This window comes from Acartia tonsa, chromosome 4, assembly GCF_053477335.1.
Source record: "Acartia tonsa isolate MP-2025a chromosome 4, ASM5347733v1, whole genome shotgun sequence".
NCBI classification, from domain to species: Eukaryota; Metazoa; Arthropoda; class Copepoda; order Calanoida; family Acartiidae; genus Acartia; species Acartia tonsa.
In genome coordinates, this window is record NC_137263.1 from 56,781,743 (window position 1) to 56,809,694 (window position 27,952).

A 27,952-nucleotide genomic window follows, 5' to 3' on the forward strand; every position below is an offset into this window, starting at 1 on the left:
AAAATCATGCCTTTTATACCTGTGAAAATAGAAATCGCCAGCGCTAGGTGTAGAGTAGACTTTGACAAAAGATTTTTGGGATATTATATCTTTGGCCTTATGTGTTTAAATTGAAATATGCAGAACACTTAAATTCATCTTCCAAGCCATTCTCTAGGCATTTTAATTTTTTTTATGAAATAACGGTATTTCAAAACTGCCCTTTGAAAAGGCCCAAAAAATATCTTTTTTTGTCACTTTTTTCACTGCTTATAGTTACAACTTTTTAAGATATTATGCTCAGTTAAAAAAAATCGGCGCCTCCAGCACCAAAACTGGCAAAAACTGGCAGTTAAACTTCTGTGCCCCTACTTGCCCCCCTCTTTGGTAAACAGTAGTTATCTCAAGAAGTAAAAGAGATATCAACACACAGAAAGAAAACTTTTTAAATAAAACTGAACTAAGTAACCATTACACATTCAATTTTGGGACTTTCCTTCTAGGGTCTTGTGGAGCAAAAGACCCACCAAAACACTAATAATATGAGTTCTAAGCTTATTTTTAAAGATATCAACCTGATTTTTTAAAAATCTTTTGTTACCATAATTGAACTCAGTAACATTTACAGATTTCATTTTGGGACTTTCCTTCTAGGAGCTTGTTTTACAAAAGACCCCCAAAAACTAAAAATGTGAGTTCTGGACTTATTTTTAAAGATATCAACCTAATTTTTGTTGGGAAAACTTTTTTCACATAACCAAACTCAGCAACCTATACATATTTCATTTTGGGACTTCCCTTCCAGGTGCTAGTGGAGCAAAAGACCCCCAAAAACACAAAAAATATGAGTTCTGAGCCTATTTTTAAAGATATCAACCTGATTTTTTTAAAGAAAATTTTTTAAATAAAACAGAACTCAATAATGATTAAACATTTCATTTTGGGACTTTCCTTTGAGGGGCTTGTGGAGCAAAAGACCCCCCCAAACACAAAAAATATGAGTTCTGAGCTGATATTTAAAGATATCAAACTGATTTTTTTAAAGAAAACTTTTTTAACATAACCAAACTCAGCAGGAGCGTCCAAGCTTTTTTTTGGGGGGGATAAAATTTGCTTGTGTAGGGGGGGGGGGGGGGTAATTACCCCCCCTGAAACCTGTTGGCCAGGGCAAATTTTGTTTACCTTCCCAAAATTTCCCCCAAATTTTTTCTGAGCCTATTTTTAAAGATATCAACCTGATTTTTTTAAAGAAAATTTTTAAAATAAAACTCAACTCAGTAATGATAACACATTTCATTTTTGGACTTTCCTTTGAGGGGCTTGTGGAGCAAAAGACCCCCCAAAACACAAAAATATGAGTTCTGAGCTGATATTTAAAGATATCAACCTAATTTTTTTAAAGGAAACTTTTTTAACATAACTTAACTCCAAGCTTTTTTTTGGGGGTGGGGACACCCCTAAATTCGTTTGGGGGGGGAGGGTAATCCCCACTTTACCCCCCCTCTTGAACGTCTATGAAACTCAGTAATGTTTACAGATTTCATTTTAGGACTTTCCTTCCAGGTGCTAGTGGAGCAAAAGACCCCCCAAAACACAAAAAATATGAGTTCTGAGCTTATTTTTAAAGATATCAACCTGATTTTTTTAAAGAAAATTTTTTAAATAAAACAGAACTCAGTAATGATTACACATTTCATTTTGGGACTTTCCTTTGAGGGGCTTGTGGAGCAAAAGACCCCCCAAAACACAAAAAATATGAGTTCTGAGCTGATATTTAAAGATATCAAACTGATTTTTTTAAAGAAAACTTTTTTAACGTAACCAAACTCAGCAGGGGCGTCCAACTCCAAGCTTTTTTTTGGGGGGGGGGTAAAATTTGCTTGGAGGGGGGGGGGGGTAATTACTTTCCTTTGAGGGGCTTGTGGAGCAAAAGACCCCCCAAAACACAAAAATATGAGTTCTGAGCTGATATTTAAAGATATCAACCTAATTTTTTTAAAGGAAACTTTTTTAACATAACCAAACTCAGCAGGGGCGTCCAAGCTTTTTTTGGGGGGTGGGGGCACCCCCGAATTCGTTTGGGGGGGGGGAGGGTAATCCCCACTTTACCCCCCCTCTTGAACGTCTATGAAACTCAGTAATGTTTACAGATTTCATTTTAGGACTTTGCTTCCAGGTGCTAGTGGAGCAAAAGACCCCCCAAAACACAAAAAATATGAGTTCTGAGCTTATTTTTAAAGATATCAACCTGATTTTTTTAAAGAAAATTTTTTAAATAAAACAGAACTCAGTAATGATTACACATTTCATTTTGGGACTTTCCTTTGAGGGGCTTGTGGAGCAAAAGACCCCCCAAAAAACAAAAAAAATGAATTCTGAGCTGATATTTAAAGATATCAAACTGATTTTTTTAAAGGAAACTTTTTTAACATAACCAAACTCAGCAGGGGTGTCCAACTCCAAGCTTTTTTTTTTTGTGGGGGGGGGTAAAATTTGCTTGGAGGGGGGGGTGGGTAATTACCCCCCCTGAAATCTGTTGGTAAACAAAATTTGCCCCCAGGGTAAAATTTTTTTTTGGGGGGGTAAATTTAAATTTTATTAAATATTTGGTATTTTTTTGTTAGAGATTTTTTATTTTGAGGGGTATTCAAAATGTTTACCCATCCTAAAATACCCCCTCCAAAATGGTTGATATCTTTAAAAATAAGTCCAGAACTTATATTTTTAGTTTTTGGGGGTCTTTTGCCAAACTAGCCCCTAGAAGGAAAGTCCTAAAATGAAATCTGTAAACATTACTGAGTTTCATAGACGTCCAAGATGGGGGGTAAAGTGGGGATTACCCCCCCCTCCCCCCCAAACGAATTTGGGGGTGCCCCCACCCCCCAAAAAAAGCTTGGACGCCCCTGCTGAGTTTGGTTATGTTAAAATTTCCTTTAAAAAAATTCTTTAAATATCAGCTCAGAACTCATATTTTTGTGTTTTGGGGGGGTCTTTTGCTCCACAAGCCCCTCAAAGGAAAGTCCCAAAATGAAATGTGTAATCATTGCTGAGTTTTATTTAAAAAATTTTTTTTTTTAAATTTGGGGGTAAATTTTGGGAAGGTAAAGAAAATTTGCCCCGGCCAACAGGTTTCAGGGGGGGTAATTACCCCCCCCCACAAGCAAATTTTACCCCCCCCCCAAAAAAAAAGCTTGGACGCCCCTGCAGAGTTTGGTTATGTTAAAAAAGTTTTCTTTAAAAAAATCAGTTTGATATCTTTAAATATCAGCTCAGAACTCATATTTTTTGTGTTTTGGGGGGTCTTTTGCTCCACTAGCATCTGGAAGGGAAGTCCCAAAATGAAATATGTATAGGTTGCTGAGTTTGGTTATGTGAAAAAAGTTTTCTAAAAAAAATTAGGTTGATATCTTTAAAAATAAGTCCAGAACTCACATTTTTAGTTTTTGGGGGTCTTTTGCCAAACAAGCCCCTAGAAGGAAAGTCCCAAAATGAAATCTGTAAATGTTACTGAGTTCAATTATGGTAACAAAAGATTTTTAAAAGATCAGGTTGATATCTTTAAAAATAAGCTCAGAACTCATATTATTAGTGTTTTGGTGGGTCTTTTGCTCCACAAGCCCCTAGAAGGAAAGTCCCAAAATTGAATGTGTAATGGTTACTTAGTTCAGTTTTATTTAAAAAGTTTTCTTTCTGTGTGTTGATATCTCTTTTACTTCTTGAGATAACTACTGTTTACCAAAGAGGGGGGCAAGTAGGGGCACAGAAGTTTAACTGCCAGTTTTTGCCGGTTTTGGTGCTGGAGGCGCCGATTTTTTTTAACTGAGCATAATATCTTAATAAGTTGTAACTATAAGCAATGAAAAAAGTGACAAAAAAAGATATTTTTTGGGCCTTTTTAAAGGGCAGTTTTGAAATACCGTTATTTCATAAAAAAAATTAAAATGCCTAGAGAGTGGCTTGGAAGATGAATTTAGGTGTTCTGCATATTTCAATTTAAACACATAAGGCCAAAGATATAATATCCCAAAAATCTTTAGTCAAAGTCTACTCTACACCTAGCGCTGGCGATTTCTATTTTCACAGGTATAAAAGACATGATTTTAGAAAACTGACTGGCGCTAGGTGTAGAGTAGACTTTGACAAAAGATTTTTGGGATAATATATCTTTGCCCTTATGTGTTTAAATTGAAATATACAGAAGAGCTTAAAACCTGCACATTGCTGTGATATTGTTAAAACCGCCGTGCTACCGTTATCTGTTGATATTTTACATGACTGGCGCTAGGTCGCCAGTAGAGATAGAGAGCTGAAATTTTGTACATGTATTTCTAGGCTCCTAAAGTAACTTTTTAGGTTAGCAGAAGACTAAAATTCGAAAAAGAGTATTTTCATGAAAAGATCTAATACATATAATCAGAAATATAAATAGACAGATATAAAGAGAGATAGACAGATAGATAAATAGATAGACAAATAGATAAAACTTTAGAAATGTAGATTTAAATATATTGCGTTTTACGAGACAGTATAAATAAGGCATTGATTAAAACACAGTCTTTAGTCTTAGGATTAAATATTATGTAACAAAATTTTTTAGTAGCGAAGCTACTCTTAAATTCAATTGTGTTTAGTATATATTTTTAAGGTAAATAATTGCATTTTATTATTGAATAAATAAAAAGGCAACGTTAAGATCACAGAAAATATGAAATCTTATCAAATTGTATAAAGTAGTTTTTTTTTATCTAAAGCTTAATATTTCGATAACTACTGAAATATATATAAGTCTTGAGATGGTTTTAGGCTATTTTAGATAATAGTCTTTGGATGATTTTGTACTTTTTTAACACCTTCCTGTCCAATGATGCAAAAATGCAGCCTGTAGTAGAAAATAATACATATTGCATAAAAAAAAATATTTTAAAACTTTTGCTTCTTGTCATCCTTGTTTGTCAGATTAAATAACCTACATAGTTTTTGACCCTGAATTTTAATCTGGATTTTGTTAAAACAAGTATAATCATGTTGTGTAAATCGTGGTATTAATGTTTATTTATCTTATCGTACTATAGACAGCTTTACGTGGATATTAAAATGCATATAATTTATATTATGATTATTGTTATTAACACTATTTTAATATTCATAGAAAATTGTCTGTAATATGATGTCGAACCTAGTAATAGTGTCTAACTTTTTATCTTTGTGACGTAACAAAAATCGAAGGATGAGAGGGGAGGTGGGAAAAGAAACCCCTAAAAAGAAATGGATTTTTTTTACGTCACAAAGATAAAAAGTTAGACACTATTACTAGGTTCTATGATGTCTAAATGATTTTTCAGTGTAGCTGCCAACCGGTTCTAATCCAGCGGATATAAATCGGTTACGAAGCCATACTCGAAAATATATTAAAAGATTATATTTATTATCATGGCTACACACAAATAGGCTTCTAGGGACACATAACGGGAGGGGGTGTCGTTAATCTCTCGTTAAAAAAAAAATAAATATTTTTTTTTGCGGAGGTGATCATTTCCTGTACTGATTATAAGCTTCACTGTAAATGAGAACCATATTTTTCCAGTTTCTTACGAGATCCTTAAACTACAAAAAGATAGGTATTCTGTTACTTTTAAATAATGGTGTTTAAGACATAACTTTTTACGCTATTAAATCTGAAATCAAGAAAACCTCCTCCCCACCAAAAAAATGTAATTTTTCATACCTGATAATGAACCCACCATGAATGCTAGTGGCTAGACCACCAACAGATTCTAAAGTAGCATTGCTTTAAAAAAAATTAATGCATTTTGTCATATCAGATTTATACCTAACCACAGGGAGGGAGGGGACATTGGGTAGTTTATTACACTAGTCCCCAAAGTTTTATAATAATGTTTTCTAATTCGTGGACCTAACAACTTTGGTTGGTTGGCTCCAAAAAAGCAGTGCTTAAATTTTTCAACCACTAATTATAATCTTCGCAAAGGTTAATTTTGTGTATCATCAATTGCAATGTATCGTCTACTGTCTTATACCTTTAATCCTTGACCTTAAGTTTTAGATTAACAAGTCTCAACAAAGATGACAGTGTCCATAAATGAATAGGCACAGGTATCTTAGGGGATAAGACAGTACGATGATGATGAACTAAATTATTTCTTCTGAATTACAATATCCTTTCCCTTTCTGGAAAGATTCTATTATTTATGAGCTCATGTCTTGAGTTTCTAGCAGCAGAGCCTTTCTATAACTCTTTTTGTCTAACCATCAATCTGTCCTAAAATGTTTTTTTTTTATCAGATATAGCGTCTTATTTTTTATTTGTGTAGATTTAATCTCTTTCTGTCAGTAGAAATTCGTTGGCTTAAAACTTTCTATAAAATCACGGTTAAAATTTTCAACCAATAAGCTTAATCTGTAGAAGGGGCATTGGGTATGCACATCAATTTGACCGCCTATTCTATATCCCTAAAATCCCTAATTCATATATATTTTCAGGTGAACCGAATTCGCGGGGAGTGTGATCAGAAAATATTTGAGATGGAGAGAAAGCACGGCAAAGTCATTGAAAAATATCAACAGGATTATGATACCATGAAGGAGAAGCTTGATGGAGAGATTAATAGAGTAAGGTAGGACATACTATATTGAGAAATATCAACAGGATTATGATACTATGAAGGAGAGATAGAGAGATTAATAGAGTAAGGTAGGACATACTATATTGAGAAATATCAACAGGATTATGATACCATGAAGGAGAGATAGAGAGATTAATAGAGTAAAGTAGGACATACTATATTGAGAAATATCAACAGGATTATGATACTATGAAGGAGAAACTTGATAGAGAGAATAATAGAGTAAGGTAGGACATACTATATTGAGAAATATCAACAGGATTATGATACAATGAAGGATAAACTTGATGGAGAGATTAATAGAGTAAGGAAGGACATACTATATTGAGAAATATCAACAGGATTACGATACTATGAAGGAGAGATAGAGATATTAATAGAGTAAGGTAGGACATACTATATTGAGAAATATCAACAGGATTATGATACTATGAAGGAGAGATAGAGAGATTAATAGAGTAAGGTAGGACATACTATATTGAGAAATATCAACAGGATTATGATACTATGAAGGAGAGATAGAGAGATTAATAGAGTAAAGTAGGACATACTATATTGAGAAATATCAACAGAATTATGATACTATGAAGGAGAGATAGAGAGATTAATAGAGTAAGGTATGACATACTATATTGAGAAATATCAACAGGATTATGATACTATGAAGGAGAGATAGAGAGATTAATAGAGTAAGGTATGACATACTATATTGAGAAATATCAACAGGATTATGATACTATGAAGGAGAGATAGAGAGATTAATAGAGTAAGGTAGGACATACTATATTGAGAAATATCAACAGGATTATGATACTATGAAGGAGAGATAGAGAGATTAATAGAGTAAAGTAGGACATACTATATTGAGAAATATCAACAGGATTATGATACTATGAAGGAGAGATAGAGAGATTAATAGAGTAAGGTAGGACATACTATATTGAGAAATATCAACAGGATTATGATACTATGAAGGAGAGATAGAGAGATTAATAGAGTAAAGTAGGACATACTATATTGAGAAATATCAACAGGATTATGATACTATGAAGGAGAGATAGAGAGATTAATAGAGTAAAGTAGGACATACTATATTGAGAAATATCAACAGGATTATGATACCATGAAGGAGAGATAGAGAGATTAATAGAGTAAGGTAGGACATACTATATTGAGAAATATCAACAGGATTATGATACTATGAAGGAGAGATAGAGAGATTAATAGAGTAAGGTAGGACATACTATATTGAGAAATATCAACAGGATTATGATACTATGAAGCAGAGATAGAGAGATTAATAGAGTAAGGTAGGACATACTATATTGAGAAATATCAACAGGATTATGATACTATGAAGGAGAGATAGAGAGATTAATAGAGTAAGGTAGGACATTTTATATTGAGAAATATCAACAGGATTATGATACTATGAAGGAGAGACTTGATGGAGAGATTAATAGAGTAAGGTAGGACATACTATATTGAGAAATATCAACAGGATTATGATACTATGAAGGAGATACTAGAGAGATTAATAGAGTAAGGTAGGACATACTATATTGAGAAATATCAACAGGATTATGATACTATGAAGGAGAAATAGAGAGATTAATAGAGTAAGGTAGGACATACTATATTGAGAAATATCAACAGGATTATGATACTATGAAGGAGAGATAGAGAGATTAATAGAGTAAGGTAGGACATACCTATTTTCCCCTTAGAAACTAGCATAAAACTTTCTCCGGACCAATCTAAAACCTCTTTAAAAATTTTGCCAATGATTCAACATACAAGTTTAGAGTTTGTGTCGTTATGTTGAATCACATAAGTTTAACGGTAAATAGAGGACGGGCTTAAATTTGGTCCACTAGCTAAATTAAGGTATGTTACCGAATTTTCCCGATGAATAATAATCTAATTTCATAAATATTTCTGTCCAGAGATCTCAAGGGATAAGACAAATGCAGATAAGGATAATACATAAAATTACCCCTTCTATAGATTACAATTAGTGGTTGAAACATTTGGACACTCGTCACCAATTAAAAGCGATAAAAAGTCCCCAAAGTTGTTGATGCAAGGCATAATAAAACTTTGGGGACTAATATAGTCCAATGTCCCCTCCCTCCCTGATTTCTGCATAAAAACAGATTCGCTTGTCTAAAATTTTTTGAAGGATGGCAAGCGTATTAAGCAGGGAGTTTAAGGGATAAGACAATTGATTACAAATTTGTGTACATCCCCAATTATTATCAACAAAATTATCCAATCTGATAATTAAACCCCTTTTAAAATAACAAATGTAGAAACGTGTTTTAAATACTTTTGGGACTAAATTAATTTACAGTCAAATATCCCCTCCCTCCCTGGTATTAAGAACTCTATAGGGGCAAATTTTTAGACATTTTATTCGTATTTTTATGTATTATAGTAACTCTCTTTTAAGAAAACTAAATTCATTATTACAGAAATCATTTTTTTTTTAAATGAAAATTTGAAATAGTTTTTACAATAGATATATTGTTACTTGGATCTTACATTAGATTTTTAGTGTAATAAATGGAAACAAGCAGCGGGCTAAAATAACGTTTCCCCCATTCGACTCTTCTTTTCCCCTCCCCTCCTCTCATACTGGCCAATAAATGTGTTCCATGTTAGCAACCTAAATTGACGACAATTTTTCACCTGTTATAATATCCATTTATATTCTACATCAAGTAGCTGGACAAAGTGTCTCAAAGATCAGGCATGTGACGTCACAAAATTGAGGGATATGAGAGGAGAAGTGGGAGAGAAAACCCCCCAAAAGAGATGTATAATCCTTCATTATTATGACGTCACATGACTGATTTTTGAGACACTTTGTCCAGTTACATACATCCATTGTTTTTACTCTCAATTGCACAACATAATTTTCCATAACAAAGAAATTAGCAAAATTTTGACAAAATCCCTTATTCTGCCATTGGGGTATCCCAACACCTGTTATCGGTAAATTACTTTCATTATGACTTAGAAACCGAAAAAGGCTTAAAAAACTGAAAGCTGTTTATAACACGATGCAATAAATATCTATTATATTATGGCTTCGAAACCGGTTAATACCCGCTAGATTAGAACCGACACTCAGCCATTCTGAAAAATCATGCAAAGAATCGTATTACAGACAATTTTCCACGCATATTAAAATGTCATAAGTACGAAGTTAATATTCGAAAACTTTAGGGGGGGGGGGGATAGAATGTTTATGTTATCAAAATTTTTCATTCATTTTTTTTGCAAATATTAAAATGTTTGATATTTATGATAATTACATGTTATGCAAATTTACGATCTTGTTTATTAAACAGCTAAATATGAATTTCCAACAAGAGTTTTATTAATGCAAAAAAGCGAAGTTTGAGTTTATAAATTGAAAAAAAGGATTGTTAAATGTGCCTTTAAGAGCACTGATACACCTCCCCCCCCCCTACCCCATTCATTTAGAAAGAATTGAAAATAAGGAGGGGGAATCGGTAGTTTTTTGTTACATAAGGTTAGGACATGTTAGGTCATACGGGGTCCTGGATATCCCCACAGGGTTAGAGCTCTGCAGGTATAAGCCCCTCAAGGGTTATGCTATGTAAGAAAAAAATACTCCCATTTTTTTCAATTAATTTTGAAAATAATATGGGAGGGGGCCCGGGGGGGTATCTTAGCTCAACAGGAATTTTTATTGAAAGCACACAAACTATTTGCTATCATATTGTTAAAGGACAAAATTATTTGAGGAGTAGCTTCACAAATTGTTGAACATCTGTTGCACCTTTTTTTCTGACACACTTTCTCTAAATACCTAATTTAAAGAGATACTCCGCTTTTTAAAAGCAAAGCCTTTTTTATAATTAGGGTCGGTCCGTCCGCCCGTCCGTAAAAGAAAACTCTTATCGTTGATTCAGGCATGTTAGAGTGGTCCTATCGATTTCAAACTTGACATGGTGATTCCTGAAATAGTTAGGTACGATTTAGATAGCGAAGCAACTCTATAATCGTTATCAGAATGTCCGTTCGCCCATTTTTAAGTTACACCCTCTCTAAATAGATAAACAACCAAGGATGACAACATCCATCTACAAAAGCTAAGGTTAACAAATAAGACGAATATTGACAAACATAAAGTAACAAAGCATTCAATAATGATCAATATCTAGAAGTCTAAAATCAATTTAAAGGGAGTGTGAACGTAATAATTTCTTATCTGATTATCAAATCTTAACATTTTCTAAGCACATTTCACTACACTGATCAACCAAAAACGTCCTATTAACAAAAATATCCAGGAATAATGCCTTGATTTTATGGTATTTTGAGAGGGAAAAAGGAAAAAACAGGGAAAATCTGAACGTTTATGTTTCTTATAATGTTTGTAGGGATATTTAACTTGTCATATATAGTTGAAACAATTTACTTACTGTTAGGGATTTATTTTACGATATAAAATTGCCAATTAGTTTTTTTATAACGTAGTAATTAGGTAATAAAGACCTATTTTAAATTCGTATTATTGACAAAAAAATACCTCACTGTCTACAAAGGGTTGAATCTTATAGGTTATTTAAAATAATAATATCCTTTTTTATTGTGTTGGACAATAAATAACCCACTTTGGAGAATTAGTTTACACTTTTATCAGACTGTTTATAAAGAAATATTGCGCCTTTATTATTTACAAATTTGTAATTAAAGGTGGGCGAGAGATGGGCCATCTAAAGTTAATTGGATACTAATAAAAAACCTGTTTCTAGATTTGTTATTGTATTTGGTTTTCCATAAAAAAATATTGCTTATTTTATCAATTTCTAAGTAACTATACATCGGTTTAAAGCAATAATTATGTTAAAAGTCAGCTTAACCGTTAGGAAAAATCTACAACTATGTGAAAAAGTTTAGTTATAATGGGAGAAAAAAGCAATTTAATGCACATTTTATATAATACGGAAAATTTCTTCCTTTCCCTTTACCTTATAAAAATCGTCGGAAAAAGCCGTTTTTTAAGCAAACAAAAGCGCGTTTTGCTCTATCTGTGAGATATTATGAATGAGATAATGTTAAGATTTGATATTAAGATGAGAAAAATTTACGTTCACAGTCCCTTTAAGTCGCCCAATATCTATTATCTAATAGGACATACTTACATTTTGAGAATTCACTGTAGAGATGCATTGCTTATATAACATTTTACCTTGTCAAATTTAGATTCTTTATTAAGAAATTATATGAATAGGATAATTAAATCTTTCAATAATTGTTAAAAAATCAGCATGTTTAAATAGAGCTTTGGACTTTCTGGTAATGATTACAGAGTTGTTACGGTTTCTAAATTATACGGTTCAAGGATCATCATGCAAAGTTTGAACTCAATAGGTCAGTTCTATTATGTCTCATAAAAAATGTAAATGGAAGAGTCTACTTTGACCAAATGTGCATCTTTCTAAATAAAATTGTAGCTTAATGTGAAATTCTGTATTTTACAAAAAGAATAAAAATTTATTCGGCCTCAACTATTTCTCTTTGTTTAGCAATATAGGCGTATGGAAGGGGGGTGTCAACCCCCCCCCCCCCCCCCGCTTAAAGTGAAATTGAGAATAAATTGAGATATTAGTAGTTGTTATTTTGTATATAGGAAAATACCTTGACCAATAAAAAGGCGTTACTAAATGATATGTGTAATACAAATGCAAAGGAGGACATGGGACTGTTAATCATGCTGGTACCCAAAGTTTTTTTTTATAAATATTAGCTCTTTTTTCTTTGCTTTGGGTACTTTTTGACTTTGTTAGATCTAAATGGATTGATTCAACTTAACAGTGCCTAAACATTTCATAAAATAATTATAATCTAGAGAAGTATTTTTGTTTATCATCATAATTGATTACATCAATTGATCGTCCAACGTCTTATCCCTTAAGATCCCTGTTCTAGTAGAGTATTTAAATCTAGTCCCTCCTTGGACGACACTAGGGCTTTATCCAGGTAATCGATATATTATTACTTGGATGTTGCACCAGATTTCCATGCACTCTGCACACAAGGGCTTTATCTAGGTAATAGATATATTATTACTTGAAAGTTGCACCAGATTAGCCCCACTCTGGACACAAGGGCTTTATCCAGGTAATAGATATATTATTACTTGGATGTTGCACCAGATTTCCATGCACTCTGGACACAAGGGCTTTATCCAGGTAATAGATATATTATTACTTGGATGTTGCACCAGATTTCCATGCACTCTGGACACAAGGGCTTTATCCAGGTAATAGATATATTATTACTTGGATGTTGCACCAGATTTCCATGCACTCTGCACACAAGGGCTTTATCTAGGTAATAGATATATTATTACTTGGATGTTGCAACAGATTTTTATGTACTCTGGACACAAGGGCTTTATCCAGGTAATAGATATATTATTACTTGGATGTTGCACCAGATTTCCATGCACTCTGGACACAAGGGCTTTATCCAGGTAATAGATATATTATTACTTGGATGTTGCACCAGATTTCCATGCACTCTGGACACAAGGGCTTTATCCAGGTAATAGATATATTATTACTTGGATGTTGCAACAGATTTCCACTTACTCTGGTAAAGTGATGCTCGCAGCTGGCTGAAATAATGATCCCAAATGCATCTCTTTAGTCCCACTCTGGACACAAGGGCTTTATCCAGGTAATAGATATATTGTTACTTGGATGTTGCACCAGATTAGTCCTACTCTAGACACAAGGGCTTTATCCAGGTAATAGATATATTATTACCTGGATGTTGCACCAGATTTCCATGCACTCTGGACACAAGGGCTTTATCCAGGTAATAGATATATTATTACCTGGATGTTGCACCAGATTTCCATGCACTCTGGACACAAGGGCTTTATCCAGGTAATAGATATATTATTACCTGGATGTTGCACCAGATTAGTCCCACTCTGGACACATGGGCTTTATCCAGGTAATAGATATATTATTGCTTGAAAGTTGCACCAGATTAGCCCCACTCTGGACACAAGGGCTTTATCCAGGTAATAGATATATTATTACTTGGATGTTGCACCAGATTTCCATGCACTCTGGACACAAGGGCTTTATCCAGGTAATAGATATATTATTACCTGGATGTTGCACCAGATTAGTCCCACTCTGGACACATGGGCTTTATCCAGGTAATAGATATATTATTACTTGAAAGTTGCACCAGATTAGCCCCACTCTGGACACAAGGGCTTTATCCAGGTAATAGATATATTATTACTTGGATGTTGTACCAGATTTCCATGCACTCTGGACACAAGGGCTTTATCCAGGTAATAGATATATTATTACCTGGATGTTGCACCAGATTAGTCCCACTCTGGACACATGGGCTTTATCCAGGTAATAGATATATTATTACTTGAAAGTTGCACCAGATTAGCTCCACTCTGGACACAAAGGCTTTATCCAGGTAATAGATATATTGTTACTTGGATGTTGCACCAGATTTCCATGCACTCTGGACACATGGGCTTTATCCAGGTAATCGATATATTATTACTTGGATGTTGCACCAGATTTCCATGCACTCTGGACACAAGGGCTTTATCCAGGTAATAGATATATTATTACTTGGATGTTGCACCAGATTGGTCCTACTCTGGACACAAGAGCTTTATCCAGGTAATCGATATATTATTACTTGGATGTTGCACCAGATTTCCATGCACTCTGGACACAAGGGCTTTATCCAGGTAATAGATATATTATTACTTGGATGTTGCACCAGATTTCCATGCACTCTGGACATATGGGCTTTATCCAGGTAATAGATATATTATTACTTGGATGTTGCACCAGATTTCCATGCACTCTGGACACAAGGGCTTTATCCAGGTAATAGATATATTGTTACTTGGATGTTGCACCAGATTTCCATGCACTCTGGACATATGGGCTTTATCCAGGTAATAGATATATTATTATTTGGATGTTGCACCAGTTTTCCATGCACTCTGGTAAAGTGATACTCGTAATTAGCTAAAATAACAATACCTTTTTACTCCATCCCCTCCCCTCCTACTGAATGAACAAACTGATTAATAAATGAGGCCAATATTGGCAAGCTAAATTGACGACAAATTTTCCCCTGTCAATATATCCACGTATATCCTATATCCAATAGTCAGGTGTACTCTAAACCAGTGATACTGGAAAAAATAGCAATTTAATAAAAAGAAAATTAAATTTTAAATTAAATCTTTCCTTTTTTTTAGTATGGATATGAATTAATATTCTCTTTTTTTTCATAAATTTATAAGTATTTTTCTATATCTATTTATATATGTATGTATCTTATTTTATGAAGTGCATTTCTTTGGTTTTGTTGCTATAAACATAAAAGTGCATGTATAATAAAAAACATTTATAGAAAATGATGCATAATACATGTAGAATACATATGAATCTTAAGGGATAAGACAATGCAGGATAAATTGATGCATTTCCACAAGTTTTTTTTGTTGTTAAACTTTGGACATTGATTGTTCGAATAAGATTATAAAAGTACCATTTTTTTTCTTTTTATAATTTAGTACTTCAGAATACCTAACCCTACTCTTGAATAGTGCATAGTAAATTTAGAGTCCCACAGGGGTTTAAACCTTAAAGTTTCCCCTATTCCTTAAGAATATACAATCATATTTATTTTCCCTTTCTTTACTGAAATATTACATAAATAGTATATTTATTCAAAGTGTGTCTATATGTCTGCAGTTTAAGATCTTGCCTACCCCTGAACCAATATGGTTCTTTTTTTGCAGTTAAGCTTTTTGTAGGTCCAGAGAATGTTTAGATCTAGTTTGGGGTGGGTATCCTAATCCTCCCAAGGAGAATCCCAACTCGAAAAAAATTACCCCACCGATAAAATAGAAAGTTGGAGCTGTCTTACCCCAGTCCCCTCCCCTAGAGGCCTTTAGTGGCGTTGCCCCTAGTTCATACTAAACAAATGGATGTATGAGTATATGTTTCAGCTATTTAAACAAAAGTCTCACATTTTTATTGGACAGGTTCTAGGCTATTTTAAGTGGATAGGAGGGCACTCAAAATGTTTCAAAAAGATTAATTGAATAGTTTTAAAAAAAAATCTTTTCTCCATTTACCCATTAAAAAATTGTATTTTTCAGAACTTTTTGTATTTTCATAAAAAGAATAAACTTTTTTTGTGTTATTTATTTTGTTGTTTACGGCTTAATAACAAAATAAAACTTTTGTAAAGTCCAATTTTTCATTATTAAGGTTAAAGATTCTTTTTATCTATTTATCTGTCTGTATATTTATATCTATCTATCATCTTACCCTTGAGAAATTAATGGATGAAAGATAAAATATGTGCAAGAGTATCATAACGTTTACCTTTCTCTATGAATTTCACGATTTTTTTTTTTACTATCAACATTCAATTATTTGATTCTAAATAATACTCTAACTTGAATAAGACGTACATTTAACAACAACTATTACAGTTAAATTAGAACATTATTGTTCATCAAATATTTCTACTAAAAGAGTATGAAAAAAGATTAATGATTTAAAAGTCATGATTAAATCTAAATTATATAAATAAAACTTACCTAAAATTATGCTCTTTTTTAAAGAACAATATGATGTCAACGTTATGCATGTAGTTTTTGACAATATCTACTGAAGATAATTTTTTTCTTCTTTATTTGAATGCATGTTGAAAAAAATGGTAAAAAACCTAACTGTATTATCAAAAGTGCGGACGCCTAGCGAGTAAAAACTAAACTATACAAACGAGAAAAAGTAAAATTAGTTAATAAGTGTAGTTTAACCCTTTACGTCCGAATTTTTAATTTTTTTTAAATTTAACTATTTTTCATTCTTTTTATCTATCTATCTATCTATCTTTCTTTCTATCTATCTATCTATCTATCTATCTATCTATCTATCTATCTATCTTTCTATCTATCTATCTATCTATCTATCTATCTATCTATCTATCTATCTATTTATCTATCTATCTATCTATCTATCTATCTATCTATCTATCTATCTATCTATCTATCTATCTATCTACCTATCTATCTATCTATCTATCTATCTATCTATCTATCTATCTATCTATCTATCTATCTATCTATCTATCTATCTATCTATCTATCTATCTATCTATCTATCTATCTATCTATCTATCTATCTATCTATCTATCTATCTATCTATCTATCTATCTATCTATCTATCTATCTATCTATCTATCTATCTATCTATCTATCTATCTATCTATCTATCTATCTATCTATCTATCTATCTATCTATCTATCTATCTATCTATCTATCTATCTATATATCTATATATCTATATCTATCTATCTATCTATCTATCTATTCAGAGCAGAGCTAGAAGAAAAGAGAGAGGAACACGAGGCTAAGGTGCAGGACCTGATGTCTATATCTATCTATCTATCTAATGCAGAGCTAGAGGAGAGGAGAGAGGAACATGAAGCTAAGGTACAGGACCTGATGTCTATATCTATCTAGAGCAGAGCTAGAAGAAAGGAGAGAGGAACACGAGGCTAAGGTGCAGGACCTGATGTCTATATCTATCTATCTATTCAGAGCAGAGCTAGAAGAAAGGAGAGAGGAACACGAGGCTAAGGTGCAGGACCTGATGTCTATATCTATCTATCTATTCAGAGCAGATCTAGAAGAAAGGAGAGAGGAACACGAGGCTAAGGTGCAGGACCTTATGTCGGGCAAGGTGGACACCATCTATCTATTTATATCTCTATCTATCTATCTAGGGCAGAGCTAGAGGAAAGGAGAGAGGAACACGAGGCTAAGGTGCAGGACCTGATGTCTATATCTATCTATCTATTTAGGGCAGAGCTAGAGGAAAGGAGAGAGGAACACGAGGCTAAGGTGCAGGACCTGATGTCTATATTTATCTATCTATCTAGGGCAGAGCTAGAAGAAAGGAGAGAGGAACACGAGGCTAAGGTGCAGGACCTGATGTCTATATCTATCTATCTATTCAGAGCAGATCTAGAAGAAAGGAGAGAGGAACACGAGGCTAAGGTGCAGGACCTTATGTCGGGCAAGGTGGACACCATCTATCTATTTATATCTCTATCTATCTATCTAGGGCAGAGCTAGAGGAAAGGAGAGAGGAACACGAGGCTAAGGTGCAGGACCTGATGTCTATATCTATCTATCTATTTAGGGCAGAGCTAGAGGAAAGGAGAGAGGAACACGAGGCTAAGGTGCAGGACCTGATGTCTATATCTATCTATCTATTTAGGGCAGAGCTAGAGGAAAGGAGAGAGGAACACGAGGCTAAGGTGCAGGACCTGATGTCTATATCTATCTATCTATCTAGGGCAGAGCTAGAAGAAAGGAGAGAGGAACACGAGGCTAAGGTGCAGGACCTGATGTCTATATCTATCTATCTATCTAGGGCAGAGCTAGAGGAGAGGAGAGAGGAACATGAAGCTAAGGTACAGGACCTGATGTCTATATCTATCTAGGGCAGAGCTAGAAGAAAAGAGAGAGGAACACGAGGCTAAGGTGCAGGACCTGATGTCTATATCTATCTATCTATCTAGAGCAGAGCTAGAGGAGAGGAGAGAGGAACACGAGGCTAAGGTGCAGGACTTAATGTCGGGCAAGGTGGACACCATCTTCAAGATGAAGGAGGAGGTGGAATCAGAATTTGCTGACAGAATGGCAGGTAGCGTCAATAAACATACAATTTTTGTCATGCAAGATTGAAGCTCTTCATAGTGCCTATAAAAAATGACGTCATACAATACAAATGACCGATAAGAAGCCAATACACTGACCAAATTCATAATGGCAGGCCAGTATACATTTTAATCGACCAATGGTAGGCCAGTATGATGTCATTTTTTAGAGGCACTATAATAGCTTCTGCAAGATTTTAATAACACTTTTTTTGTTTTAAAAAAAATGCAAAATTACTGCAACCAAATAGTATATAGGATGCAATAAAAAATGAGAAAAATGTCTTTTTTTAATAGGTTAGGTTAAATTATGTCTAGAGATAATCTGCAGTGTTGAAGCTTATCATTATTACTCAAAAATATAAATATAAATGTCTACATTACATTACCTTGAATAAAATTCTATTAAGTTAAATCGAATAAAATCTTCACTTATTTGCTTTTACAAGATCATCATTTACGGTGCTTTCACATAAAGTACCCTGTTGAGCACTGGTTACCCCCCCCCCCCCACATCAAAAGAAGGTGGGAGTTAGTTAGTTAGATTATTATGTACTAGCAGATACTGGCATTTAAATGTTTATATTTTTATTTTAAACATTTAATTTGAGAAATAATTTGTCTATGCTGCGATCAGCTGTAAAATTCAAGTCTCTACGCAGCGCCACTACGCTAGCGACACTATGCGGCGGAAATATTTCAATTTTTTCGATTTTATTGTGATTTCTCTTGGGAGGGTGGTGGTACCCTCCCCCCAAATAGTTATAAACCTTCCCGGGATCTATGAGAAGCTACCCTGTTAAGGAGAACCCGATCGGTTCAGCGGTTAGCGAGATCCTTCGGTACAGACACACAGACAAACAGACAAACATCCTGTTACTCTAGTATAAGGATTACTTTAGGTCAGGCTAGTTTAGGTTAAATTGGGTATCGGATAGCTTGAGGGTTAGGACCCCTCTAATTTAAAATTTTTCTTAACAAGTCGGGGGGTTTTCAGTGCTCAACCGGAATTTTGTGCGAAGAAAGCACCTTATTTACTTATGCTAAAAATAGGAAAAATAATTTACTGTCAAAATGTATACATTTGTCTGGGTTCTATAAACATTATCATTTTAAAAATTACACTATGAATTAAATCTATGAATATTAGTAATTGTCAGAGATCTAAAGGGATAATACAATGGCTAATAAATTGTTGTTAATCCCCAATGATGATACACAAAATTACCCTGTTTGTAGATTACAATTATTGGTTAAAACGTTTCAACACTTAACTTGATAAACTAAACAATCAAAATTCACTCCAGTCCCCAAAGTTATTAAGTCAACGAATAAGAAAAAGTTATTATAAACTTTTTGGGACTAGTGTAATAAACAGCTATCTCTCTGAGTAATTGTAATGTTACTCTATAAGAATATAATTCTATAGAAACTGTTTCTAAGATTTGTATTGACAGAGCTGAAGTTTGAATGCAAATTGCTTTCAGGGATTTAAGGGATACATGTTTTTTAAGTTTTTAGAGGTCTCTAGGGACACGTAAAATGTTTTTTTTCAATCTATGATAAGATCAGCAGTTTACGTATGCCGCACTTTTATTTTTGGTGATTTCTCTTGGGAGTGTTGTGGTACCCTCCCCCTCCCCCCCCCCCCAAATAGGTATAAACTTTCTCAGGACCTACAAGACGCTTAATTGTGATCTACTGTAAAGGTAATTTTGCGTATCATAATGGGAATGTACATCAATGTATCGGCTATTGTCTTATCCATGCCTGTAATGCACAAATATTTTTAAGTTAAGAAATGGGAAAATATAATTTAGTTACTTTTTTTCACAGGGATTAGACAATGTAGGAAAAATTTATCTATCCCCCACATTTAATTGATCAAACATTTCTATACTTTTAAAGCCATAAATTTGAATATAGTAATTTTGGTAAGGATATTTTATTATCATCCATTGATCCCTCCCTTCCTCCCTGAGTATTCAAAAGTTATATTAAAAGGGATAAGACAATGGCCGATGAATTAATGTACATCTCCAATGACAATACCCCTAATTACTCCTTCTGTAGATTACAATTAGTGGTTGAATCAACCAATCAAAATTCATTATAAAGTCCTCAAAGTTGTTGAACCAACGAAGAGTATAACGTTGTTATAAAACTTTGGGGACCAGTGTAATAAACATGCCACTGATCCCTCCTACCCTGATTTTGCAACAGAAATATATTTAATCTTTGGTGAGTGACATTAATAGTTTTAAAAATTTAATTTTTCTTGCAAATAATTATTTAGGGAAAGCTTATTAGTGAAATAAAAAAAATAATTAGATATTTTGTACAGTATTGCTTTGAAACCTATTAATATCCGGTGGATTATAACCGGTTCTTGGTCATACTGAAAAAACTCGGAGCCAACAAAATGGGTTTTTAAAAGAAATGTATTTTTAATCAGTGGCGTGCAAATTGCTTTGTTAGTGTAAATTTTTATCAATGTATGTCAAATGTTGTGCTAAAATCAAACTACCAATAAATAAGCCTTTAAGTTACAGATAAAACTATACTATAATACTTTTTTTACAGTCTGGATTCGAAACTGATTAATATCCGCTAGATTAACAACTGTTTTCAATCATACTAAAATCAAGTACAGAATCGAATTTTAGACATTTTTCACGATTATTTAAATAAAAATTATAGAATAAATACTTTGCAAATGCTTTGCAAAAATCAAACTAACACTAAATGAGAGCAACTATGTAATAGACAGGGGATGCTATTTAGCCATTAATTACATTTGAAATTGAAGAAAATTAGATATTTTGTTGGAATAACTTGTACTTTTGTGTAACTGAAAGGAAGTGGGTAAGTAAGGGGGTCGATGGGAAATTTTCACTTAGAATTGATCGTCAGATTCACATTCCCTTTTTCTGAGTAATAGATAATTATATAGCATAAATTCATTCCACTTTTGCATGATTAAATACAGACAAAAAATTATAATTATCAATTGTAACACAAAAGTAACGAATCACAAAATCATTAAAGCCATAAGTACAATTTTGTACAGTCCATTTTTCTGTCTTATTGGGAGCATTTTTTTTACAAATGTAAAAAAAATTCGTAACTTTAAGAAACGGTATTTTAACGGTTATTTGCCATTGTACTTTTAAATCGTTCCGGAAAACTTGGTATATGTCACCGACGATGTAAAGACCCTAATTATAGAACAGCCTTACATTTCAAACATAGGCTCACATACTTTTCTAATGACTTAATGTTGGGGAAATTCAGGGAGGGAGGGGACATTGGACTGTAAATTTCTCTGGTACCCAAAATTTTATAATCAACTTATCTAATTCGTTGACCCAAATATTTTTAGTAATTTAACTTTTATACCCATAATCTTAATCTACATAGTGGATAATTTTATTTATCATTATTAATAGGGATGTAAATCAGTTTATCGTCCATTGTCTTATCCCTTAAGATCCCTGGCGAAAGTATATGATCCATAGAGTAAGATGTCTCTTGCTGATTGTTAATATCGAAGCTACTCTAAAACTAAGGATGTTCGTTTATACGTCCATAGAGTAAAATGACATTGTCTATACCTGATTGCTAATAGAGAAGCTAATATATAATTTAGGTCTATACGTTAATACGTCCTGATTGTTAATAGCGAAGATACTCTATATTTAAGGTCTGTACGTTAATACGTCCATATTGTAAGATGCCTACACCTGATTGCTACTAGAGAAGCTACTCTATAACTTAGGATGTACGTTAATATCTTGTTAGTGGCCTAATGTAGATGAAAGTATATCCTTTTATATAAGGAATTATTTTTTTTGTATGAATCTAAAAATCTCGGAAAATGAAAGATTTTATAGGTTTTAGCCTATTTTCATGACCTCACGCTATATTATATTCTACTGTACTATTTTATCTTGTCACAAATTTTAAATTTTAATAATTTAAATCCATAATTAATTGTTAGATATAATTACATATAAGAAGCCTATTACTGAATATATTTCTATAGCTTTTTTTATATTGTATCGCTATGTTACATATGGATATTATTTTCCCTGTTTTGAAAATGAAAATTTAAATGAATATTGACACAAAACAGATTTTTTCATTACTTAACTATGTAGATTTTTAAAAGCGAAGCTTTTCTATAATTAGGGTCGGTCCGTCCGTCCGTCCGTCACAGAGAGTTAGCTCTTTTCGTTAAGTTAAACAGGTTAGAATTGTCCTATCGATTCCAAACTTTGCATGATGATTCCTATAGTAGTTAGGTACAATTTAGAAAGCGTAGCAACTCTATAAACAATACCAGAATGTCCGTACGTTCATTTTAAACATATCGATTTTTAACTTTTTTGACAACAAATTTTTGTATGTTAAAATTATCCGATTCTTCTGATTTTTTGAAAACTGATTCCTATTACAACAAGGTACAATGTTATAAGCGAAGCATCTCTATAAACAAGTTCCAAAAATGTAAGTATGTCCTTAAACAGTATCATCTATTTATGCAGTTTTTCTTAAAATATTGTTTGTACTGATGCACTAATATTCTGCTAATTCAGTTCTAACAATCTACAAGTGATAATGTTCGTTTGTCCTTCCATTTCAGCGCTTCGCTTTTATGGATGTTGTCATTCTTGTTTCCTAAAAAGCGTAGCTGTTCTAAAATTATAATATGTGTATTTGAATTTTAATATGCAAGTCTGTTTATTTGCAACGCTAACCGCTGAACTGATTTTGTTCTTCTTTAAAGTGAAGCTTATTATAGATCATAGGAAGGTTAATAACTATTTTGTGGAGGGTACCACAACATTCCCAAGATAATTTGACAATAAAACACCCCCCCCCCAAAAAAAAGGCAAATAAAATATAATAAATATTTACTATTTAGCTTTGATAGATATTTACAAGATTTTCCGTATCAAAATAGATCGAAGTCAGATATACATATGGATACAAATATAATATGGAGAATAAAGTGGAACTAGGTAGCGGGCTAAAAACAACCCACCCACCCACCTACCTTACCCCATTAATTCTACTTCTACTAGATTACCGAACTAACCATTTAATGAGTTCCATGTTAGCAACCTAAAGTGACAACAATTTTCTCCTGTCATAATATTCACGTATATGATATATCTATTAATACAACTAATTATTTCTTTATTAAGGTTTACGAGATATTTACCGACAAGAGATACAGCAACAGCAGGATAAATATACAGCGGATATTACAAAGTGGAAAGACATGGAGAGAGTCTTTAATCTGAAGCTTGAAGAAAAGGAATATTGTGATTTTAAATCTATTGTAATGCAGAAGATATTTTACCTCTAAGTGACTTGTTGAGCAGAAAAAAGCACCCCAATTATTTATAAACAAAACTGAACCTAAGGGAGTAGGTAGTTTCTCTTTTGTTTGTTTGTTACTTCTGCTTCAGGTTAGGTTAAGTTAGGTCCTGCAGTGTTAAATATATACTTTTATATAAGGGGGGGGGGGGTCGGCACTATTTAGAACTAAACATACAAGAGCACAGTTTTATAAGTTGTTTTCTTACCTCTTTCCAAAAAAACTGGCCTCAAACCTGCCATTCACCAATACAAGCCATTTCTATTTCTCTCTGTATATGAAAACAGTGTAGCCTTGTGCTTTCCTGGGTATCTTACTTTACACAAACGGGATCTAAAGGGATAAGACAATGGCATATTAATTAATGTTTATCCCAAGTGATGATACACAAAATTACCCCTTCTGTAGTCTGCATTAGTGCTTGAAACGCTTAGACACTCAAATTAACAAACCAACCAATAAAAATTCAATAAAAGTCCCCAAAGTTGTTAAGCCAATGAATAATTAAGAAAACTTTATAGTAAAACTTTGGGGACAAGTGTAATATCAGCCCAATGTCCCCTCTCTTCTTATTAAATTTAATCAATTTATATCTCAATATATGACTTGTTAGGCTTCTGAGAACGAGTATAACATAAGTTACTATGCAGCCAGGGAGGCTGAATATGAGGCTAAAATTGATGAACTAATGACAAGATTACAGGCAAGGGTTGCCAACTTTTACACATTGTTTACAATAATTTATTTTATCACAATTTTTCCTTTCTACTTATCTCTTTCTTTCTTGCTCCCCCTCTCTAATACCTTCTCTTAATTTTATGTTTTGTTTATAAATATTTTATTTAATAATTTTTTTGAGAGGGGGGGGGGAGGAGGGAGTATTTTTTAGATGTGATCTCTCTTGGAAGGTTCATAGTATTCTCCCCCAAAATTATTAAAAATATCCCTGGACCTATGAGAAGCATCATTTTTGAGAAGCTAAATTTTGAAGTTGGCAACCCTATTTCTGTACAGGAGCAGACAGCTGCGTACATGAAGCTTCAGACAGAATTTGACAACTATGACTGGTGGGAAGAGGATGAGGACGGAGGAGAGGGAAGCACAGCTGACAAATCAGCTGACGACACAAATGTGATAAAGAAAAATAAAGATTCCTCCAGCCATTCGCTGCCCCGCAGCCGGCCGCCAACCCGTCCGCCCACGCGGGAGGATGTTATTGAGCGGCTGCATCATAATCTCAGCACACCAGCCCCCACCACCTCGCATTACATAACAGCCGCAGCTGTCACAGAGGCGGATGAAGATAACGAAAGTGATAATACCGCGGCAGCTGTGACAACATCACCTGCAGCTGTTAGTTCTGTGACGTCATCAGTAACAGCTGTTTCTCCAGCTTCAAGGATAGAATCAGCTGATTCTCAGCACAGTGGCTCAGTGCACGGCTCAGAACCCAGCACGTCGTCACAAGAGGATCTCAGGTGAGCATTTTTTTGGCGCGCAATTTTTCCCGCCCTTTTTCTAAGTGACGCAAAAGAAGCTCGGCACAAAAATAGAATATATTTACACAAATAGAAAGAAAATATGCCAATTATTTTTAGAATACACAGACATATTAAAAGGGCATCTTATAAGAAAAACAGATATCCCTGAAACAGAAAAATACAAAATAAAGATTTTTTTTCCTTCTATTTTTAGGTTATATATTTTATAAAATTCCCTATAGTTCTTCAATTTTCTATATTAATTAAAAAACACAACGTAATTATAGTTAATTAAACATATTAGTTACTACAATTTTAAACTATGCAAAAACCGAAATTCTAAAGTACATAAATTATATCACCATTTAAAACTAGCCTATGCTAGGTATAAGTAGAATAGAAAAAAGTAATTTTGACTTTGTGAAAGATTTTTTTTGTTTTTCAAACTAAGATAAAATATAACAAAAAACATTACTATAATAAAATTTTGTGAAATTTTGTAGGATTCATATTCTTTCAAGATATATTATACATTATTTCAAGGGAAGGTTTAGCTATCCTCCCCAAAGAAGATAAAGTATAGAATAGAATCCAGGTAGAAGATTTTGCCTGGCTAGCCTGAAGTAAAATTGGAACTTTTGAAAGACCAAAACGGCTATAAGGCTGTTAGTAAATAACATGATTTCAGTAATTATTCAGAAAAAATATTCAAAATAAATTCCTTTTGCAATAGTTTACTAAAAGCCATGTACCCAAGAATCCAGCTTCCTCTTCCCTATTCACAATGTGCATATTAAGCCTTAAAAAAATTTAATTATGTAAATTTTACAAAAAAAATATTGGTCTCAGTATTTATATTATAAAACTAGGTTGCGCTCTTATGTTTGTTTTTTTAACAGCTGACCCTTTAAAATTACAAATGTGGTCGATTGTACTTACCAAAATTGACAAGAGTATGTACTAGTGACAACTAGTCATTGTGATTTGTACTTTAGCATTATTGTCTTTACTGCGCAAGTCAAAGATTCCTTCAAATTTCCCAGAAATATTTAGGGTTTTCATTTCTATTCCTCCTTATTCTATGATCCTCCCCTAAGTTGATAATACCTAACTTTAGGTACCCCTGAAGATTTTAACATAATCAGTACAGCGGATAACACATTTCGTTGAAAAACCTGACCTGACCTATAAGAAATATTCTTGGAGAATTAGCAAATCTTAAAGGACAAACAAAAACTTTTTATTCAATAATGTATATAAATATCTTTTCCCTCACTCCCTGGCTTTAGCGGACCTTCGAAATGTTTTATTTCTGCAAAAAAACCTTGACAGCAAATATACAAATAATCTTGCCACAAGAATATTTATGTCTATAAGTAGCGCAGTAATAACAAGATTACATATCCTAAAAATGAAAAAAAAGCTTGTTTGAATTCGTTGTACTTTTTTGAAAGACTTTGCAGTTAAAAGATGTCCTATGGTGGTTTTAGGCTATTTTCCTGACCCCCCCTCACCCTCTCATGTAGGCTATGGGCGAAGTAAAAAATCGGATGCTCTTTGGTATAAGGGTATCTTCTTCAAATATAAGCATTATCCTATATATAAGTAGTTTGTTTAAATTTGTCTAAATCTTAAGATTTCGTTAGCTACTGATCCGAATAAGTTCCCTATATTTGGGAAGCTTGACACAGCTTCTGGGGTTGTTTTAGACTATTTTATTTTTAAATTCACAAAGATCCCGGTATGGTTTCAGGCAATTTTTCTACTCTACCCTTCGATTAGAGAGCCCCTAGATGTTAGAGTCGGGGTTACTAGTGTCTTAAATAGCAGCCGATAATACCATATTTCCCACTTAGCATTACTGACTGACTAACAGACAGACGGACTATGCAAATTATAGCTTCGCTACTAAAAAAACACTATTAAGGTGTTACTGGGCCAATTATTTAACTTCATATAAGAAGCTTCTCTAAAATTGTGTACCTATACTTTTCTCGCAGATCGAACAATAGATAAAAAATCCTCCCCACAGGATTATATCCGGATCTCAGCTATACAGAAAAATCATGTATAGTATCATATTACAGACAATTTTCTATGAATATTAAGATAAAGTCATATGATTAATACCAGTTTTGTTAACCAGGGCTTAAAAGCTAACAAAACTGGTTTTAATCTTATAATATTTCCTTTTCATATCCGCGGAAAACTGTCTTTACTACAATTCGATAAATAGCTTGAATTTAAAGAATTCTAAGAATTTCTAAAAACAATCGCGTATTTCATAGGGCTGAAAAAAGTTATGTTAAAAAAAGTATCAAATTACTTAGAAATGTTGCTAACTGAACAAAAATTTGAGGGATAGGTTAATAGAAAACAAAAAATCTTTCTCTGAATATTTAAAAAAAACTAGGTAAACATAGTTTGAAGGGGTTGGGGTAGATAAAAAATAACCATCTAATATTAACTAATAACATTCTTCTAGTGAATTTTTACAAATGTACAATTCATAAAATGAACAAATTAACGAAATTTTTCAAATAAATTTCTCATAGGTGCAAATTAATTTAAAAAGGATAGTGCTACGTTTTTGACCGCATTATATGGGCTTAAAAAATGCTTGAAATATATTTTGCCAGCCCACTTTTACTCTCTTAATAATAATAAATCAAATCA

The 27,952-nt window shown here is 33.2% G+C and overlaps 1 protein-coding gene across 4 annotated transcripts in view; it reads left to right on the forward strand.

Annotated features, from left to right (window-relative positions):
• The window catches only part of LOC145317899 (uncharacterized), a 45,867-nt gene that overhangs the window by 13,053 nt on the left and 4,862 nt on the right, over nt 1–27,952 (forward strand). The window contains exons 10-15 of one of the 4 annotated variants that reach the window (XM_080159181.1): nt 6,481–6,614; nt 17,208–17,247; nt 18,312–18,396; nt 23,620–23,730; nt 24,407–24,498; nt 24,810–25,273. In XM_080159181.1, the coding sequence (XP_080015307.1) occupies nt 6,481–6,614; nt 17,208–17,247; nt 18,312–18,396; nt 23,620–23,730; nt 24,407–24,498; nt 24,810–25,273 (926 nt within the window). Of the gene's footprint in view, nt 1–6,480; nt 6,615–17,207; nt 17,248–17,626; nt 17,667–18,045; nt 18,086–18,271; nt 18,397–23,619; nt 23,731–24,406; nt 24,499–24,809; nt 25,274–27,952 lie in introns of all 4 variants that reach the window. The other 3 variants (XM_080159182.1, XM_080159183.1, XM_080159180.1) reach the window with 3 other exon arrangements.